Genomic DNA, 21,466 nt, shown 5'->3' with positions numbered 1-21,466 from the left:
AAGATAATTCAAAAGGAAAGGAGAAAAATCTAATAGGATTTTAAGTAGCAGAAACATGTCCTGTAAAAGATTATGGGCTCGATAAAAGCTGCTGCCTACCTTTACATGCATCTCTTGATACTACAGCTTTTTTAGAAATCACTAAAATGAAAAATTTTCCTTCAAAATACTCCAACACACATGCTTTTGTTGACCTCTCCATCCAAAACCATTAACTGATTTCCCCATTACCTGTTATGTTAGACAAAGCCAGGGAATCCATTGAGTCTCGAACACTTTGTTCTTGCTGTTTCAGGTCAGACAAACATTCCAGTGAACCTCCATACCACGGTGCTTGGTCATGTTTGTATCCTGAGGCCCCGTGTTCCATGTCTAGCTCCTGGATTTTCCTGCTGCTGGCAGGGCCTGGGTGGCTGCCATATGCAGAGTCTCCCAACCCATCTTGTGACTGGGCCCAGTACATGTCTGATTGATACTTCTTACTTGCTAGGCTTGGATTATTTTTTTTCAAGTCCAACTTGCTCTTGACCATGCTATCAGAAATCCAGTGTTCACCTGATCGAATGTCTACTTCAGTGGGTTGCTGGAAGAGGCTTTTATCACCAAACTTCAGAAGAAGTTGGGTCATGTAGTCTTCGTGTTCAGCCCATTCTTCAGGGTCTTCAGGCATGTCTTGCTCTACTCTTCCTTTCCAGAAGTCTTCATTAACAAAGCCTGCCTCTTCCCTTGAAAGGCTTAAATCATCCAGCTTACGAGACAGAGTATCATCAGCATTGTCTGAAAGGCCAGGAAATTTGTAATTGAGGGCTGGTGACAGGAGCAGAGACTGGCGGCACTGGTCGGCGGACCGGCTGCTCTTTCCCATGCGGACGCTCCTCCGGGAATCCCTGGATCGAGCCGACTGAAACGCAGAATCAGAAGAGTCGGAGGCGTGAACGTCCTCTCCCAGGCTGCAGGTTTTTGAACAGTAAATCTGCCCTTGCTTTGGAAGGAAAGGGCAGCCAAGCAAAGAGGTCTTGCACTGAGCACAAGAAAAGCAAGTTTCTGTGGCGTGCCAGTGCTGTCCATCATAGGTCATCTGAGCATGGTCAACACCTGGAAAGAGAGAAAAAGCAATGCTCTGGGTCTCTCTAAAAATTTACTTGCAGAATTCATACTTCTGGGACGTGAAGTAATTTCATAAATTGGCTTTCCCTTAATTTGTAAGTTTAATGCTTAAAAAGGACACACTTACCAATGTGTTCCCCACAGGTCTCACAGTACTCTGCATAGAGCGATTCAAAACAGTTACAGCAGAAGGGGCGCCCATCCTTCATGATGTACCTCTGTCCACCCAGGATTGTTTCACACTCGAGGCAACAGAAGTGTTTCATGTGCCAGTGGCGACCTTCAGCTTCTGTGCACTCATCAGCAAAAATTATCTTTTCAGAGATAAAAAGGATACTTTTAGTTAAGTGGCCAAAACCTCACCTTGGGAGTTAGAGCATGTAAAGTATCTTAACTCTGCAGTTCACACACAAAATTTATTTTCATTTTGCTCCCTTTTGAATACAAAGATAGAAGCAACAATCGCCCACAACAAAAATAAAAAGAACAGTACATTCTACAGCCAAAAAAAAAAGGAACCCCGGAACTCCACCATTAAAGAAGCTTCTCTAAGGATAATATATTTGTAATATTTGAGAATGTTCAATTCTAAACAGGTATTTGCTTTCTAAATACCATCTTATTGCTTGTAATATTTTCAGTTTGACAAGAAATTAAATATCCCTCAGTATTCAAACACATCTATGCAGCAGAGTCCTGACTTCTCAAGTGACTGCATCTGGAGTTAGGAATTTCTGAAGTGATGCAGTTTGTGAACTGAACGACAGGAATGTAGCTTGGCTGTAAAATGTGAATTCTTTACCTCATCGCAGGCTGAACATCGAGGTTTGAGCAGTTCAGCATGGTGTCTGCCACAGTGAATTTTTCCATCTTGGTAGAAGTAGATAAGGTCAACAAGAAGCTCATTGCATGTGAAGCACACAAAACAGGAGGGATGCCAGCACACACCAGGCCCAGCTCTTGAGGCAAAAACTGCAACTTCACCACCGTTGACTTTTGTACCACACTAGGAACAAACCCAGAAAGTGAACACACTTGCCATCCAAAACTACTAGCTTCTTGCATATAAACTAAGTTAAAACACAAAACCCAATATGAGATTTTATTCCAAAATTCTGACAAGAGGAAAAAAATATTATCAGTTTTGGTCTAGATGAAGTGCATCTCAATGAACCTTCTGCGAATATAAGTTTATTTTATACAAAATAACGTTTTAAAGCTTATGTCTGCTTTTACTTTAATATGAGTCAGCATTAGGGGGTTTTTTGAGTAGGAAATATATCAAAGACTCAGTTCATTTCCAGTAGTATCAAAGGTTACATTTTGCTTAAGCAAGCACTACCTTTCTTTCTTCTTCCATGCAGTTTCAAAAGTAATCTTTTGTTGTTGTTGTTTTCAGACACAGACAGAGGTAAGTTTAAATTTTAATACTGAGATACTGCAGTTTGACATTGTTCAGCCCTGTAGGTAGCCCATGGCACCAGGATGTTACCTGCTCACAAACAGCATGCATCACTGCTCGGGAGAGCAGCTTGATGGTGCCTCGTCCCAGTGCCTCCTTTTTGCGCTGAGAACTGAACATCTGCAGCTCCTTCTTTTCCTCCTCACTTAGCGACTGGCAGTACCTCACCTTCCAGTGAAAACACAGGACAGCTTACATTAGAGACTGAGATTCTAATGGAACAGATGAGTAAGTAAGTGCATATATGCAAGGAATTCATCAGGCATGCTGCCAATTATAATTAAACTTCTCCTGCTTGCCTTCTCTACCATCTTAATATTTAGGTAATATGACATAACACAAAATTAATATGGAGAGGTATTTTTTCTTTCATTACAGGAAAAAACCCACCACGCTAAACTGAGGAGTTGTTTAGGCAAGAGAAACATTTTTAGAAGCTAGCCCAAAGTCTGCTGCTAACCTCAAATAACGGAATGAACCTAAATCAGCCATAATATTGTCCTTTAGATTTATAGTTAAGTGCCCACGACTAAGTGTTGCAGTATACACAAGACCTTAAGTACTGACACCCCCGCCCCTTTCCTTACAAAGAGCTTGTTTGTTATTTCCACTTCTACTCCAAATTACACTGCATAACTGAGATGCAAACCTTTTACTATCACAAAGCATCCTTTTTGTGCGCCACAATGCAATTCCAGGAATTTGTATGTTCCTGGTAATTGGTGGGTGGCTGCAAACACTATAAAACCAACTTGTGTTAAGTTTATTGCAGTGACACCAGCCTCCCTAACAAGCAAAGGCAGTGTCCTTCCAGACAGCTCTTATCTGCACGCAAGCCAAGCGGACAGCTGAACAATGGACTCAGTGTACACACCGTGCTGCTTTATAGCTCAGATGCCACTGCAGGCCATGGTTTAGGCTTGTAATAAATGCACAGGTAGGTAATTCTCCACGGAAAAGCTGCCGGGGAGACCCAAGCCCTGACAGTTCATCCTAAATTCTGTATTTACCTCGTTATCGTGGGGTGGCAGCTGATAGAGAAGTTGTTTAATCCGGTGTTTCTCTCCAGGGCTGTTAACGTAAGGGACCTTCTCCTCTGGCAAGCAGGCAAAATACAGCTGGACCTGACCAGGAGAAATGCAGAGTTCAGACCCAGGGACACACAGGCCCCAAGCACTGCCAGTGTCCTTTGGCTACTGTTTTATCTCAGGTCTCATTTACTAAGGAAGAAGAGGTCACACTGCATTAGACTGTGACAGGGTTTGTGCTGAAAATACAAGACCCAGATGAACCAGCTCAGCAAACCTGAAGTCTCTGATAAAACTAGCACCCAGCTGCTGAATTGCTTTTCTGGAATGCAATTTGCAGTGACAATTAGGGGGGTATCATAAATTATGCACATTTAATGTTCTCATTATTCCCACCCCCTTCAGGGCTGGTCAACAACTCCATGGAAATTCTAAGTTTCCCTCTGCAATTTACCACACAAGGCACGAAGCTTTCCAGAAAACAGCCACTATATAAACAAATTTAATTTGCTCTCTGCATTTTACACATTGTTGAGACAAAAGCTGTTTTGTAGTCTCCTGCTGATCAGGTTCACCCAAAGCATCAGCTTTCATTGCTTCCATGTGGGCTTTGGTAAGAAGGTGGAAACATCCTTCCCTTGGGAGGAGGCTGGATCCAGCCACATTTCAATCAGATGCAAATTAACCAGGAAATTTTCACGGGATGAATGTTTTTGTATCAGTCTTCACTCCTTTTTTTTTTCTTTTTTCAGAAGAATATTATGACAGGAAAGCTGTAATGAACACTATGACAAAGCCCAATGGCAAAAAATATTTTTGTGGAACAGCTACAGATTTATTGTTTTTCCTATGCGGTTTCCAGCTTGTCACGAGGCCTGGGGCTGTAAGAGCTGACTATTGGCAAAAATATTACTTGCCATACAGATTTAAATAATGCTCAGGTCAACAGCTTATTACTGTGCAAGACAGATGAAAAAAAGGCATCAATCAGTCACTTAAGTCAGGAAGCAATCAGAATTATGAGAGACAGGTAGTACAAAACATGACTTGCTCTTCATTTAACCAAAATTTAAACAACTGAAGTCTACTATATGCCCACTTGCTACTGACTATATTTCAAGATGCTCCAAGAGAAGATAACATGCAGCAAAAAGTGAAGCTTTAAAAATAGCTTATGCCCTTTTCTCAAGTTTATTGCACTATTCTCAAAATAAGTCCTTCTGGGGGAAAAGTCCTCCCATCTTTGGTGAGTTTGGGCTAGCTGGGATTATGAGGATATTTTAGGGCATTTAATTGTTCTGGCAGAATGTTAGCTCACTGTTTGCCTTAAGGTCTGATTCATCAGGATCCTTATAGATGCTTAAGTAAGTGATAAAAAGAGTTGCCCTAAAAATAGCCTGTTACTTGCAATTCCTGCTGACTTGTTACTTTATTCATTATTAAGAAAATCTCTGCATTGCAAAAAAGAGACATCTTCTGCACTTTTTTAAACTATGGACTGTATAAGCTTGCCAGGATTGCTCTGCCTCCTTTAGCAGATGTTGCAAAGCCACCCTGGTCATTTAACACTGCAGTCTTGAGTTCTGAATATTACTGAGCACACAGCTTCAGCACAGTTGCAATATCATCAATACCGTGAATGAATACCACGAGCAGTTCATGGTCTCCCACAGCAACTTGGTCATCAATACTTTCACTGATATTCCCATTGCCATGTGATGTTGCACAAAAAGAGGGGACTGAAAAGAGGGGAAAGCACAGCCCAGCCAAGCCACAAGTGTCAGCTCCAGACACCATGCACGAGGAATCCTGGCATGAACAAATGGCAGCCATACAACTATTTAAACAAGCGTAAAATACATTATTACCTGTCACAGTGACTGAACACTTTCATTTATAAGCGCTGTCGTACCATCCATATTCTACATGTCAAATGCCTAATTATTTAAAGAGTCATACAAGTGCAGTGAAATACTTGGCCAGGGAGGATAATGTCATGAGGTTTGCCATGAGCTTTAATTTAACCTAATAACTTCTTTCAGAAAGAAAGCAAACTTCTGTGCTGCTTTTACTTGGCAATACATGCCTCTGCAGTGTATACTTTTTGAAAAACCTTGACTGGGAACTTTTTTGGAACATAAAACTCCTCAGGGCTGAGAACTTTAAGCTCCCTACACACAGTCCCATTGGACAGGAAACAAAAAAGAAGTGAAAAGTTCTACATGAATTAAAGTTTTATGCATTATAAGAATTTAATTAGACTTATAGAGGCAGCATATCACTCCCTCAGACAGTCCTTACGAGGCTTATTTTTAAAATGCAGAAACATGGTTGGTACCTGCTCTGGTCTGAGGCCTGGGGGGACCCAGGCATATTCCTCCAAGGCACAGCCAGAGTCATCATCAGAGGTTGAGCTTCGCTGACACCCAAAAATGAGGTTATTGGCTTTGGGCTCCATCTCCAATGGCATAAGTGTGAAATATTTCAGCTGCAGCTCATCAAGCAGTGATCTGGAGAAAAAGATTAATAGAGCTTTAATAGATTTGAACAATGAACAACTAATTATCAGTGTAAATGATCTTACAACAGTTTAGTATTCCTTGGGTTGCCCAGAACAGTAAATCAGCAATGCTTCATTACAACTTCCTACAAGCAATTCAAAAGTGCTCAGAAAAGTTATGAAATTAAAACTATTGAAGAAAAAAAAATCCCAGAAACCTAGGCACAAATTGCCAATTTTGGGAACCACAATGTATTTCAGTATTAGCACTTGTCACCTTTTACAGTTCTGCTTGTTTCACATCACAGGATATATACATATTTAGGTAAATCTAGCAAAGACTCATTGAGCAGGTACTAACAACAGGAATGACACAAGCTCTTCCTGAAGTCATTACAACCACTAACCTAGTAAAACAAAAGACATGACAACCACTTGTCAAAAACTAAAGAAACTATTGGGGAAAGATGGTTGTGCAAGTAGCATCCTGCTGTTCACAAGGCAGGCACAGAGCATCTGCTGGATGAGAACTTTGGTAGAGCTGTATGGGAGCGGAAGGGCGTGGGTCTTGTTAAATATCTGAAATCCAATTATGCCAGATTAGTCTCTGTAAAATACATCATGATTGTTCTGTCAATTTAAAACCCTACAGGGAGATGATTTTGTTGATTCATGAAGCCTGCAAAGCTTAATATCAGTGGGATTGTTTTGAGTCGCAACTGGCAAAGAAGGCTCTCACCAAGATCCGCAGCAGTCTGCAGTAAAAAGCTTAACAAGATATATGTCTTGCATTAATTCTAGCAGAAGTTATTAGGAAATTCAGATGAGGCATTTTAACGAAATACAGATAACCAAAAGCACAGAGGATTTGTCCTAACACAGCAAATATCCTGACCTCTTGGGGCAGGGACAAGCTTGCTCTTACAGTGCCACGTTATGAGTGAGCTGTTCCTTCCCTGTTTTAGGACATTCTTTCACCTGCTCATCTAAACCCACATCCAGTTTTGTCAGTGCTACATCCGAGCTGTAGAAAATTTTGATCTCCTTGACATAAACCTTGCTGGTGGGTCTAATGAGAAGAGCAATCTAAAAACTTCCTATGTTACATTTCCAGTCTCATCATCATTGTTTTAGAGAAAATAAGTGGCTCCTAGATCACAGGTGAAAGATTTAGGACTGCTGACCCAAATATTCTGCTGGTTACTCAACAGGAGTTTCTCCTTCAAGTGTGAGGCATTGGTTAGTGCCAGGTTCTGCTAACTCAGCACATAAACCCAAACTCACTCCACAAAAAGTGGGCATATGCATCCAAAAGCTACAAATTCAGAGAAATTATAATATTCAGTATATAGTCTTATCTTGCTCTATTTTCAATATGTCCATACATTCCCACAGCCCATAAAAAGAGATGGGATTATTTAACTCTTCCACTGGGCTAGTGCTCCAAAAAATTAAGTTGTTTAACTTTGCTTCAAAAACTTTTTTTTAAAAAACATACCCACTATTTTTGGTGCACTGCTAAGATGCCAACACACTTCATAGCTGTACTGTAGTAGGAGATTAACTTAATATTTGAAGGGGCAAGCAAACCTGCCAACTTTCCTTCTGAGAATGGGCTATTTCTGGAAAGCTGGTGAGCTGTCAGGCACATGTCTGAAATCTTACTCAAGTTGAACAACTAAAGGTTAGCACAACAGCTTCTGAGCTTAACATCACCATGTTACAGTCTTTCTCAAGGAAGGTAAATACAGTCAAACTCAATCCTTAAAGCTCATTCCTTTATATGTAAAACAGAAAGACAGGCTTCCTGGTACATACTGCATCCCCTGAATTAGTTGCTCTGAGAAATGAATGATAAGGAATACAGAACTTTCCCACTTACTGGTGGAAGTAAAGTCATGCATCAGCTATGTTTTTGTTACTGCTTGAATAAAACTGGGGTGTGAGGAAGAAGGGATAGAGGAATAATGTGATGCAGTTAGGAAATCACTCTAGGAAAAAAAGGCAATAGTGTTCACTGTTGCTGATGGATAGGGATGCTCACTTTGACAGCTTGTGTCACACATCATCTATATCCAAGTAATTCTTAAATATAAAGTCGCTAGGAATATCATTGAGAAGCTGAATTCCTTCCAAGATGACCTGAGCAGCAGATGAACTATTTTACCATTTCCTTTTAGAAAGGGGCAGATGCCTGGTTTGCAATAATGGTTCACTCGCTGACGCCTCAGCTGGTATTTCCAGTTCTTAGGGCATTGCAAGAACTTTGTCAAATGGTTCCTTTTCAAGAACTGACTCCTGCCCAATATCCCAGGAATAAAAGGAGTCAGTAGGTTAAACATCCTTGACAATATTCCATTAGGCAGCAGGACCTCAACCACATCCCACAGAAAGCAGTTTTGAAACAATTTAGGCAAAGAGACAGGCTCAGCTCTGGCAGTGCCTGGGCACCTGAGCAGAGTGTACTCCTGCCTTGTTCTCACAATACCAACACTCCAAGCACACCAAGTAACTGAGTAATTGCTTCATACTGATTGTTCAAAACCCTCTCTCCACAAGATCAAAGATTAACTTCTTCAACTTCTCTTGAAAGACAAGGAAACAACACAAAATCTGAATGCATGATGACTTATTAACTTTTCTGAGTATTTTGAACACTAAGACTACATATTACTCCCACAAAGCAGCACTGGACAAGGTCAGGATCTTAGGCACAGTAAAGGTACAGAAGTGTAGGAGTGTTCCTAATTCCTAAGGAAGACAAGGCGCTGGTAAGAGAGAGACAAGGCTGCTTTTCTGCAGAGACTGCTCTGCCTGGCCTCCTCTGACACGTCCCTTTCAGAAAGCACACACCAGCTCCAACAAGAGGAAACCACAGACCCACAGGTCCAGTTTCCACTCACACGGGGCAGAAAGCTTGTCTGATAGAGAATAAAAGAAAAATACATCTTACATCCAAATGTAAAATGCAACTTTACAGTCAGGGTTCTCCTCCCCAGATAAGGTAATTAGAAATGTTCAAAGCAAGGTCCACAAACCTCAAGGAACCTTACGACAGTTCAAAGGACATAATTCACTTAAAAAAAAAAAAAAAGTTCCCATAGAATGATTGTGAAGCTGGCTATAAAATGATTGACAACACACCACATATAAATAGAGCCACATCATAAATACTGTGGGGTTGCTGAGAAGAAGGTTTCTAACCCAGCCTGTCTTAACAGCAGGCTATCTGAAGAAGTATTTTAGCAATTGCTTGTTTAGGAGTTCTTCTTCCTCTCCTGTTCAAGTGTAATTTGGTTTGCATTTTAAAACGACAGGGTTCTTCCTCCCTGCCCCCCAGCCTCACTCATCCTTCAAAGTGATCTGTTTAAAATGATTACATCCGAAGGAGGATTCAAATGAATATAAACAACAGCTGAAAAAATAAGTGCTTTCCAAGGGATGACTAGAAAGGTGGTCTTTCTACTCCTGCCATGACACCTACAAAACACAGCAAGGATGTGTTGTTTTGCTTTGCTTTCCTAAAGACCATGGAACATTTTGAGGTTTCAGCTCTGTTCAAATACTGCCTCTCAAAAAAGGCTTTATAGCCTACAAGGAGGTTTTTCACTGGCAGGTTGACAACTATGAATAACATAATTGAGTTACACAGCTAAATTTGATTTGAAAAGAAAGGCAATTATTGTGTTTTTTCCACTGATGAATTAAAACAGTCATACGACAAATTCCTTAGAGGCAAAGACGAACTACACTCCTAATTACCAAGCTATGGGTACACAAAATACTGGGATATCAAACTTAGAACAAAGCTGTTGCTGAAGCCTATATGAAGGTTATCCCCATGCTAGGATTTCCAGCTCACTGATTATGCTCCCCCTGACCAGATAGAAGAGGTCACGATTTGTAAGCAAAGTTAGACAAACATCTCCTTGCCCACCCCCTGCTGTTTTACTCTGTCCTGCAGGGCAAATTGTTTTAACAACTTTTTTGTTAGAAGGCTTGTTAACAAGGCTATAGGGGATACAAGATGCATATCACATGCCTCCATTCACAATGAAGCCTCAACGACTCGAGATTAGCACGGGCAGCCCATTCACCTGCTTATTTAATCTCTGGTGCAAGATAACTACATTAGAAGAGGAAGGGCACAATACAACAACAATAAACCACCATAAAGTAACTATTAATAATTCAAAGCCCGTTTCCAATGTGTATTATGCACATGATCAGGAAGTCCCATTCCCTAGCTACAGCACAAATAACATACCCACGGTGAGCTCTGTAGCTCTCTGTGTGGGAAATCCGGACCCAGAACTGATAAGGAGAATCTGCATCAGCACCAGCACACAGCTGCTGGGTCCTTCTGAGTAATGAACCACCCAGAGCGGTCGGGAAGGAATAGAGCCAGTCTACTTGTTCATTCAAAAGACCTCTATGTGGACCCTAGAAGAACTGTTCTCCTTTTTTTTTTTAGCCTGTATACAAGGAGCAACAGAGGAGTTAAGTGCTTTCCCCCTCCAGCATCCTAGTGCCAAGACCACTTTTCCAAGTGGAAGTGAGACGATCCTTCTCATGGTATTTTCTTTAGACGAGCCATACTGCACAGGCAGGCTACCTGCATTCAGCAAAAGGAGGAAGCCCCGTGACAAAGCATCGCCCCATGCCAACACATCTGATTTGGCCGTGTTATCCTTGGCTCCGCACATCGCCGATGGAAACTCAAGCACACACTGCAGTGAGGCAAGACCCAAACCTCCAGCCGAGAAAAAGGTATTCTCAGGGATGCTCCCCCCCGCCTCTCTCCTTAAGAGGGTGTACAGATTTAGAAAGACGAAAATCTTGCCTTTTACAGTCTCCCATTGATTTTTAAAATTCTATTTTAAACAGCAGCCAGACTTTACTCCAATGTACACATATACTCAGGTTTCACCCCATCACCTGTTGGCTGTCGAACAACACCCTTCTTTGTTAGGGCTCACAGCCCTCATTTGAGACAAGTTTCCAGAGAAAACACTTGAAGAAAGCATTCAATAACTCACAAGACAGGAATTGTAAAAAAATAGAAAAGCAAAAAAATTCTGCGCCCGAGCCCCGCACACGCTGACAGCCCCGCGCGCCCATCTCGGAGAGCCGGGACGGAGCCTTCCTCAGCAGGCAGAGACCCCTGAAGGACAGGTTTTCCATCCCGAGCAAGTTTCTGAAGGTGGCTCAGGAGTACCCCCAGTCCCCGGGTCCCCACGCTCGGGAGCCGGATGCGCAAAGGCACCGGCAGCTCCGGCACCCCGGGGCAGCGGCCGCCCGGGAGAGCGGACACAAGTCACCGCAATTACCTCGGAGCGGCACCCAAGCAGCGGCCAGGCAGCGGCGGAGCCGGCGCAGGAGAGGCGATGCCGGCTGCAGCCCCGACCCGGCGCCGCGGCAGCTCCTCCCGAGCCGCACACCCGGGCGGCTCCCGCGGGCAGCGCCACGCACGGTCCCGTCGGGGCTGCTCCTGCCCAGTCCCTGCCGGGCGGCGCCGCCGCTTCCTCTCCCGTCCCGCCTGCTGCGAGCGCAGCGGGACCGATCCCAGCGCCGCCCCGTCCCGTCCCGTCCCCTCCCGCGGGCGGGGGCAGCCGGGGCCGGCCGGAGCGGCCTCCCCGCGTCCTCCCGAACCGGCACCGGAGCCGCAGCTCCCGCCGAGCCCCGCGCCCCTCACCGCTCCTCCGTCAGGCGGCGGGAGGAATCGCTCCCGCCAGCGATCTTCCTTCAAAGCGCTGCCCAAGGCGGGGGAAGGAGCGTGGGAAGGGGGAGCGTCTCCTGCCACCGCCCCCGAGGCAGGAAGGGTCGCCGTCCCGGCCGCATACACACCCAGGGGAGCGAGCGCCTGCAGAAGCGATAAATTCTGCGCTCAGGACACGACGGACACACGGTTTGGCTACAGCGCTTTTGTTCGTGTTTACGCCCGAAATAGATTTCCCACCCCACCCTGGACGCGCTCCGGCCGCCCCGGGCTGACCCGACCCGGCCACCGCCGCCCCGCGCACCCGGACGGGAAGGACTCGGTTCAGGACGGGAAAACATTTGTTCTAGGTCTCTGTACATGAATAATAAAAATATAATAAAAATAATAAACCCTATCTGAAGCCGAGGATCGCAGAGAGCAGCCGTCCATCACTGCCTCCCCTGGCACAATTCCAAGTGGGAAAGAGGCGTCCGAGCCCCAGCTTACGCACAGAGAAGCAGCACCGGGGCATTTTCTAAGAGGCTGCCAGCCCCCGCTTTTACCACTTCCCCCAAGCCCGTAGGCATAAAAAGCCCCGAGAGGCGGGTGCTCCGGCTTCAAAGGCAGGCGGACGGCTTGCCCCTGGCACCGCCAATGTAACCGTGAACACCGCGGTCAAATTTCCTTTTCCCTCCCGCTCTTTGTCTCCCTGGGGAAGTCATTATCAAAGGGAATTTATTCGCGCTGCATCTCGGGGTCAGAGCGGCGGCACACACGGCCCCGACGCGAGGGGCAGCCCGGCCCAGCCCCGCAGCCCGGCCCAGCCCCGCAGCCGGGGGCGGCTCATCTGCCCGGGACGGCAGGGGACACTTCTCAGACACTTATCGCTTCCCCCAGGAACCGGATTTGCATGGGTTTAAATTCACTTGTGTAAATTTGAATGGCTTTCCCGCAGTGCGCTGAGGGAAGCCGGTGCTGACGGGTACAGGAGGTGCTCAGAGCAGCGTCCCTGTCCTCAGCACTGTCACTGTCACCCCCGACCCTCGGCTGGGCACTCGCCAGGCTCATGGCGAGCCGGGAGAGCCCCCACAGCTCCTCCCGGGCTGATTCCCCACGGCTCGGAGCAGGGCCCGGGACCGAGGCCGGGCTACGTGACCCCGAGGGGCACGGCCCGTCCCGGGCTGACGGCGCTCCAGGCAGGCGATGCCCAGCAGTGCCCAGGGACGAGACCACTGCACCTGTACCCAGGGTAAATGCACAGGGCCCCGCGCAGCTCCAGCCACACGGAATCAGAGCCGCAGGAGGAAAAAACCTGCCAAACTCCAGCAAACTAACCAGCTCCCATCCTTCCATACCCCATTTCACTTCCATAAGCAGTTTCGCTGGTTGTACTACCTCCACTCTTAAACAGCTTAGTCGTTTTGAGGTCAAAACTGGCGTATCACTTGGATGAGCTAGAGATTTTGTCAGAGCTTTTGTCTGTGCTGGCTTTACGAGATCCAGACTGTTCCTACTCTGTTTGTTGGACTGAGCAGACCCCATCTGGCGGCCAGCTGAACATCTGCCAGCCCCATTCATCATTAATCAAAAATGGAAATGTCAGGAATAATGTTTATTCTCCCTCACTACATGACTGAATAAATACCAACAATTTGCATATATTGTCTACTCCTTTTCCACAAGCGCCTGGCATTTTCTCAGCAGCTCCCTACACTGAGGGGAGCTCAACACCTCTGCACAGCAAATTGCAAAAACGAGAATCTCCTTTGGGAACTTCTGCAGCACAACCAGCTCAATGGCTGCAGGTAAGTTTGCAAAGTTTCACGACCGAGAGTCTACCAAAGCCCAAAAGGACATTTTCACTTACTTTGCTGGAAAATCAAGTTGTCCCCCATTTTGCTAACGCTTTCCTTGACACTGAAGTGTCAGAGGGTGTACAGAGATAGTTGGCTACATGGCTCTTCTTTTTGTCCTGAACTTCTGTGACTTGAGCACAGAAATTACTGTATTGTTCTGGACAATGCACTTATACATTACTAGGCCAAAAACAACCATTGTAATCTTCTAGTCTGAACTAATGTGGTCATAAGATTTTGCCTACATTTCCTGTCTGCATGAACAAAACATTTTATCTTTATTTCAAAGTACCAGCAATGAAAAACCTACTACAACTTCTGCTAAATCCATCTAAAGCCCTTTTAAATTATTTCAGGTAGTCACTTATTTTACAGTATGTTATTTTTCTTTTTTTTCTCTTTTTTAAATCTCAGATTGCTGTGTTTCTGTGCTCAAACATTTGAGTCTATGGTATCCTTGAACGTTAGGCTAAAGAAACAGCTATCATAACTCCCCTTAGGCATTTGCAAATTGTGAAAGTCATTCCTGAACTGCCTCCTTTGATTTCAGCTGCTTCCACAAGAACAAATGTGTTGCTATGATTTCTTCTTTATTTTCACACAACAAATATGACAGCATACGTACTCGTTATGTGAAGTGCAAACTATGCCACAGAAGTTGCCTTAAAAAAATAATAAAAGCTAAAAAGACAGGCACAAACTGACTCGCCCTTTCCAACACATTCCACATTCTTGACTGCATCTGGGTAGAGCTGATCCTTCAAACAACCAAATGCTTCTAGGGACCTGCAATGGATATGGAACCTTTTGCCCTAAGGTATTAGCACAAATTTAGTCTAGGTAACAACTTTGTTGTACTGCTGACCAGGTCAGGGATATCGTCTGGCCTGTAAGAAATTTGCTGAGTTGTCAGTGTGGTTTCCCAGTTTCAAATTAGCCAGATCAGGGAACATCCCCTCAGATGACACTGGTAATTGCTACCTTTGTTGGCAGTCACACAAGAGAGACCAAGCAGCAGAAAACGAATTAACCTCTTGTGCTTCAGAGGCAGCTTCTCCAGGTAGAACAGTGGCACAACACCCACCTCTCAAGCCTGATTGCTTCTGTGGATAAACAGAGGAGTTCACCATCTACATCATCACCCTCTAATGATCACCACCTCCATTCCCAGACTTTAATTAAGTATCATCTCACGTATTCATTTAAAGCAAAAAGTTACAATTCAGCTATGAAAGGTGAAAGCGTGCAGCAAGGTGAATGGAAACCAGAACAAAACAACAACAAAAAAATCTCAGTAATAATTGTTTCAGAGAAATCAATAAGAAAACTCCCTAAAATAAGCCAGGTTTTGTATTTTCAAATAAAGCAGGAAAGCTTTTCCACATATCTGACAGCACAGGAGTCCACAGAGCAGGAATTACAACTGCTCCCCAAGCAGTGGTTATGCACAAATCAAAGCAATGTCTGACACAGGCAGGTATGCTCTTCAGGAATTTTAGGGATGATGACTTGACCATGTATGGTCCTGCCTGAAGGCACAGCACAGGGAGCTCTAGGATGCATTTACAGCACCAAGGTCCTTCCCAGTGGCCCTGGCTCTATGCCCCAAGGGAGCAAAGAGACCAGAATAAGGGAAGCAGTTTCATCATGATCTGAGATGATCTACTGGAATCCACAGAAGAATACTGGTCTTATTCCCTAGACTTGGCACAAGTGTTAGCACAAGTTAAAACCATGACTGATTCCTGTGAGGCTGGACTGTTGTGGAGATGGAATTGCCAGCTTTTTTCCCCTCTCTCTTCTGGAATAATTGGCTGTTTACATACACTTGCTTAACTGGTGTATAAAAATGGCCTGACCTCCAAGAGCACTTTACTTTGTTTGCCTTGGTGTACCCAGAAACCCCCATGGACATCCACCTCTAGATACCTAAACGTCTTGTCAAACCCAGCCCTAGGCTTCCTCTCCAGGTTATGAGTATGGAAGTATGTCTTCATAGATGGGAACAGTTTGCACAATTTTATCACTATCTACAGTCACTGCAGATCTCAATGGGCCCCCTGGCAAAGGCCACCCCTCTCTGTGCCACTCCACGCCTATAGCCATATGTGAAACATCTCCCTGTTCAACTTCTCCCTGTTTCACCCCCCAAAACTGGGGAGTTTGGCACCCAGAGCAGATCACTGTGTGCTGCTAGGAGCAGAGGCAAAGCAGGGGTGTCACCAATACATTGAGGCCTCTGAACCGTGCCCCTGACTGGCGTCTTCCTTATTTTCTTTTTTGAGGTTGCAGAGAAAGGGCGTGGATGCAACATCTCATGACTTCTCAAGGCTCCAAAGTCTGACTCTTTGCCAATCTTTAATGTTTAAAAATAACATTTAGATAACATTTAAAATCTGGAGAAAAGCACCTCTGTAGGAGACACACATGTAAAACACAAGAGATGATATGCAGTAAAGAGATACAGGGATTAAAATGAGGCATGCATGTGAAATGCAACAAGTTAAAAATATAAGACTAAGATGACTTCTGCCCAGCAAGGGTTTGTGATTGTATGATGGTGCTTGGTTTCCACTCTTCTCTTTGCTGCATTCCCTGTCATCCTAAAAGATTGCCCTCTCTCTGCCTGCCCCAGTAAGTCAATACACCAAATGAAAATATTAACATCAGGTAACAGATCAGGAGACAATCAAGTGGCACTAAACTAATATTAATAATAGTTCATTTTTATTTTCACCTGCCAGTGGTACACAGATCTGCTGAGGCATCAAGCAATCAGGTACCAAGATGGGAAACAGTGCCTACTGCTTGCTTTGGAGTGCTACACCAGCTATAAAGGGCCTGAGGACTGGCTGGCATAAGCTGCTGTGTGTGCTGGGAATGCTTGACTAAGAGAGGTTTATTTTATTTCCTTTCCTTAATGCTCTCAGAGTTGAAGACCAACACATCTAAAACCACGATCCTACTTTGCTTCAGCAGCAAAGAATTAAAATTTCATTAAAATGCCCTTCCTTGTCAGATCGGGCTAGGACTTGCTCCTGAACCAACAGGTCTGTTGCTGTATCTGGAAACTCTTAACCCCACAGGCTCCTCTGAAGACAGCAATCTTGATTTTATCATAATTGGCTCTACGCAGCCCACAGTCACACAGGGCACAGGTAAACACCCAGGTGCCCACAGCTCCACTGCAATCACCAGCTGTGGGGTGCCAGTGGGGCTCCCCTGCCTCACCAGCACCCCTGGACAGTCAGGGCCCCGTTCCCAGGCTGCAGGGGCACAACAAAGGGCATTGCAACAACAGCAGTGTGCCTGCAGTGCTCTGCCAGCAGCAGGGGCTGACGCAGGTGGAATCACCACCTGGGCTTTTAATAACACCCAGCACAAACACCATTATGCAATGGGAAGGTGTTGCAGAGCTAATGCACTCTTTGCTTATTGAGGGAATTTCAGTCAAGAATTGTGCCAAAGCCTGTGTGGATGGTGAATGATGTCATCTTCTCTGTGTCAAGCTCTGCTCCCAGGCCTAGCCTCCAAAGAAATCCTCACAATTTATCTAAATTGGTTTGAAAATTTATTTAGATTAAAAAAGGAAATGGCATGAACTCTGTGGATCTTCTACTGTGGTCAACATTCATACATGCAGACAAAGGGACATTTAACCCAGGAGCTGGCACCTATGTAAAGAAGCTAATAATATTATAATAGCAATAATAATAGCAATAATAATAGCAATAGAAATAGCAATAGAAATAGCAATAGCAATAATAATAATAACAACATACTAATATTATAAACTAATAATTCAAACAAATATTGGAGCTAGTATTTGAAAACAAATTCAAAACCCTTTGTGAGTGCAGTTTTGTGGTGTGAGGGATGCTCCAGTTACACTCAGTCTTCCCTGTCGCTGGCAATGCTTTTCAATAGCCTGAACTTAGGAAAAAACCACAAGTGATTGACTTTAGTGAAGGCAAAATTTGACATGGAGGATTACCACTGCTCCTGCAGGATTATATCCAGAGAAAACAAAACTGAGTTTAAAGGCAAAGATGAGATATGCAAAGGTTTGTGATACCCTTCACTTGCTTAAAATCTGCAGGAGGGAAATCCAGCAACCTGTGACATATGTACCCTCTACAGGGTACATATGCCATTTTCCAGAAGCTATATGCACAGCACACCACAAATACAAGGGAGAGGACAACACTCAAATTAACTATTAGTTTATTTTTACCAAACTAGTGTCACAGGTCAACCTCGAGGCAGACAATGATGCAAGAAGAATGCAAAAATGTCAGGTGGGTAATGAGATGCATTACACCTTTACTAACTTTCCTTAGGACAGCAGCTGCTAGAGACACTACCTGATTTATGAGCTGCCAAGACTGAAGACCATGAAATTCTACCAGAAGGCAACACCAAAATATAAGTATTTCAGTATTTTGCATAGAAAGATCAATGGCTGAATAATTGTCTGAGCCAGGTGAGACTGGGAACACTCAGAATCACTTCTTGCTCAGCAAAAAAAAAATTGGGCAGGCTCCTACCTCACCAGAGGTTCACTGCTCTTCTATCCAGCCTGCCACTACTGTTACTGTAGTTTCATTTGTCTGAGGTTTCTTTTCCTCACACTTAAGAAGGCTTGGAATGGGCCAGGCAGCATACAAATGACACTCTGACTCCAGAACTGACACACAGTTTTGCAGTGTGTTGCCTTAAAATTGCTGCCTTAAAATAGAAATGATACTCGTATGTCCCCCTTCCTCTTATTCTCTCCAACTCTGAAATTAAAAAAAAAAAAAAAAAAAAGGGAAGGAAAAAAAATAGAATAGAAGAAAAAGTCATCCACCTAACTGAAGTTCCTTCAATGACAGCCATGAAGGTTTCATTCCTATGCCTTTCTTAAATGCACTAGGAAACTTCATATGCTGGCATTTTGGTAAAAAAAAAAATCCAATCTTTTTTCCCAATGGAAGCACTGTAATGTAGCCCACTAACCCAAAATGGGCAACAAACCATCCCCCATTTACATGCCTGGGCAAATAAAAATCAGTGTTAAGGGGCTTTTACTCTTAGTACAAACTTCACCCCATTCATAAGAATCTAATTCTGTGTGACAAAATAAGTTGTGGGGTAAACACCGATGGTTGAAGCTTGCTGTTTCTTTTCCTGGGGAGTGGGGGGCAATGGGATGACTGAGCACATTATTTGGGAAACCAAAAGAGGCTTTCTGCTTAACAGAGTGAAGAATACTCATCCGGAGGCTACATTTTTTTCACTTCTCCCTTTGCTTCTTTTTTTTAATTTTTTTTTTTTTTTTCCCTCTAAGCCTGATTTGTTTTTCTCTGCTGGTTTAGCTTCCAGAACTGGTTTATTGCAGGATGAGTTGAGCCCAATTGTCAGTGTTAGGAATGGAAAGGGAGGAACACCAAGAGGGATGGTCCCACTCCTGGTCAGCTGTCATAACTACGCTGACACAAGCAAACCACATCAAAAGGCAGTCAGGAAGACGGCTTCAAGAGCACTTTTCCCAGGTGCATGCCAAATACCCTTGTGATTATGGATACCCAGGTATAAACTGAGGAGAAAGATTAGGCAAGAAGTGCTAGTTCAATAAAAGCCTCAGTCCTAGCAGAGCCACCATCCACAGGCATTGGAAAGGATAAGGAATTGGCTGGGCAGTGGCACACAAAAAACTGCAATGGCTTGATATGCCTCATTCCTGGGAGTGTTCCAGGCCAGGCTGGATGGGGCTTCCAGCAACCTGCTCTAGTGGAAGGTGTTTCTTCCCATGGCAGGGGGGTTGGAACTACATGATCTTTAAGGTTCCTTCCAACCCAAATCATTCTGTGATTCTATGATGATACTATGAAAGAGTATTCCCTTCTCCACAGAGCTAGATGCTTGGGATAGGGTAGTTGGAAAAATAAAAGCACTCCTTTCCTTCTCTTCATCTCCACTGCATTGGAATTTAAAGGCCAAGTGTTCAGGCAGTGTCTGTTCAAGATGAAAATTATGTCTGTTTGTTCAGTAGGATAATATTGAAAATCAAATATTAAACAAATATTCAAACAGAAATCCAGTTAATTATGTTTCTTAGCTAGCAGTCATTATCCTTTCCACACCAACTGGCAAGATAATTAATTGTAACTACAACAGGGAAAATAAGCTGAAATCCCCTAAATATCAAGCTTCATCTCATCAACATGACACTACTATATAAAATTCTGGAGCCTCCAACACATATATATTTCCTTATCTGTGTTTACAGGAAACTTTGTAGACTTTTAAGAATATATAAGAATATTTTAGGAGCAAAGTATTTTTAATTATTTATGGTACTGAAAATCCTTATGTATGAAGCAAACAGTACAAATGAAATTGTTTTAAGACACTCAACTGGTACCCTTGACATGAGAGACCTTTGTGCAACATCCATTGATCCCTAAACCCTCATGGTACTGTCAGCTGCTGAAACAGCAACTGCTTGGCAATACCTGACACCTGATACTCAGCTGGCAGAGCTTTAAGCTACACCCACCTGGGCTTGCCAGCACATCCCAGCTTTTCTCAGCAGCTTGCCCAGGAGGATGAATTCCTTTGGGTGCATAGCCTTGAAAAAATAATGCCTAGCTTACAAAGAGTACCAGAATTCAATGGAAGTGAATAAGTGCTAATGCAATCTATGGCCATAGGCAATGCATGCCTCTAGGATTGACAACTTTTTCTCCATTTTTTAAAATTTTAGAATATATTTCTATTCAGCCACTATAAAGTGAACCAGTTTACCATTGCTACCAGTTCCAATAGCAGAGGCTGAGCTAATCTAGTCAAGTGTCAGGCCACAGGCACAAAGATAGTTCAAGATTAATTTCTGAAATAAGTTCAACCACTTTCAGCAGGAGACACGAGAAAAGCATCAAACTCTTCCACTACATAATATTTTATTATTTTTAAATAGGTTTTGAAAGCATATATTTGAGATAGCAATATGAACTCAATTTTCAACAAACAAGGTTTTTGTTAAGTAAAACCTGTGAATATGAGAGCTGCTTGATATGACTCCAGATACGTATGACAGGTGATTTGTCAAGACATGGCATTTTCACACGTCTGAAAAATGGCACTCATCACATATAGAGTCTATTTTAAAAGTCCTGAGAATGTTAATGTATGCTTAATATTAAGTTTTCAACAATTTAGTCCCTTTGTACTTGCATATTTTCCCAAGTTGCTTTCTTGTCTACAGAAATTACTGCTAGAACAAGATCAACTCTCATCCCATCAGTAAGCAGAGGAAAGATGAGAATCAATGTTTCACAATGGCCACATACACACGACTCCCCAGCTTAACGTAATCTTTGGATTTTTGCGTTACACACACATGCCTCCCTCCTCAGTCAGCAGCTACTTTCTCTTCAGTGGTACTCCTTCATAATGCTTCTCTGATATGCAGAACTAATGAGTCAGTGATAATTCAGTGATAATAATATTGTTTTTGTAAATGCAATTGACAGCTGGTCTGGACTTCACTTCCACCTGATAACAAGAACCCAAGTCTTCTGAAGGTACTCTGAGTCTCCCACTAAGTTTTAAAGCAAGAACCACTTTTTCCAACAAAGAGCAGGGTGGGGATTGGGGCAAGAATCACTTTTTAGGTTTGGATGATTTGCTTTCATCAGCAGATATCCCACACTCACCTTCAGACTGCTGCATAAGCTCCATGCACAAAAAGAGGAACTTAACAGATGTGCCTAATGGGCACATCAAAGAAAAGAAAAAAAGAAAAAAGAAAAAAGGTTTGAAAAGACC

General features: G+C 43.6%; 1 protein-coding gene across 4 annotated transcripts in view; it reads right to left on the bottom strand.

The window, feature by feature from the left end:
• The window catches only part of PRICKLE1 (prickle planar cell polarity protein 1), a 66,474-nt gene that overhangs the window by 3,307 nt on the left and 41,701 nt on the right, over positions 1-21,466 (bottom strand). The window contains exons 1-7 of one of the 4 annotated variants that reach the window (XM_063155195.1): positions 11,945-12,005; positions 5,936-6,107; positions 3,580-3,693; positions 2,600-2,737; positions 1,910-2,113; positions 1,235-1,421; positions 232-1,095 (exon numbers count right to left, since the gene is read on the bottom strand). In XM_063155195.1, the coding sequence (XP_063011265.1) occupies positions 232-1,095; positions 1,235-1,421; positions 1,910-2,113; positions 2,600-2,737; positions 3,580-3,693; positions 5,936-6,067 (1,639 nt within the window). In that variant the 5' untranslated portion in view covers positions 6,068-6,107; positions 11,945-12,005. Of the gene's footprint in view, positions 1-231; positions 1,096-1,234; positions 1,422-1,909; positions 2,114-2,599; positions 2,738-3,579; positions 3,694-5,935; positions 6,108-11,427; positions 11,511-11,792; positions 11,896-11,944; positions 12,006-21,466 lie in introns of those variants that run through there. The other 3 variants (XM_063155193.1, XM_063155194.1, XM_063155192.1) reach the window with 3 other exon arrangements.

This window comes from Melospiza melodia, chromosome 4 (assembly GCF_035770615.1).
Source record: "Melospiza melodia melodia isolate bMelMel2 chromosome 4, bMelMel2.pri, whole genome shotgun sequence".
Taxonomy (NCBI): domain Eukaryota; kingdom Metazoa; phylum Chordata; class Aves; order Passeriformes; family Passerellidae; genus Melospiza; species Melospiza melodia.
The sequence above is the reverse complement of the archived record's forward strand: the minus strand, read 5'-3'. Positions and strand labels throughout refer to the sequence as shown.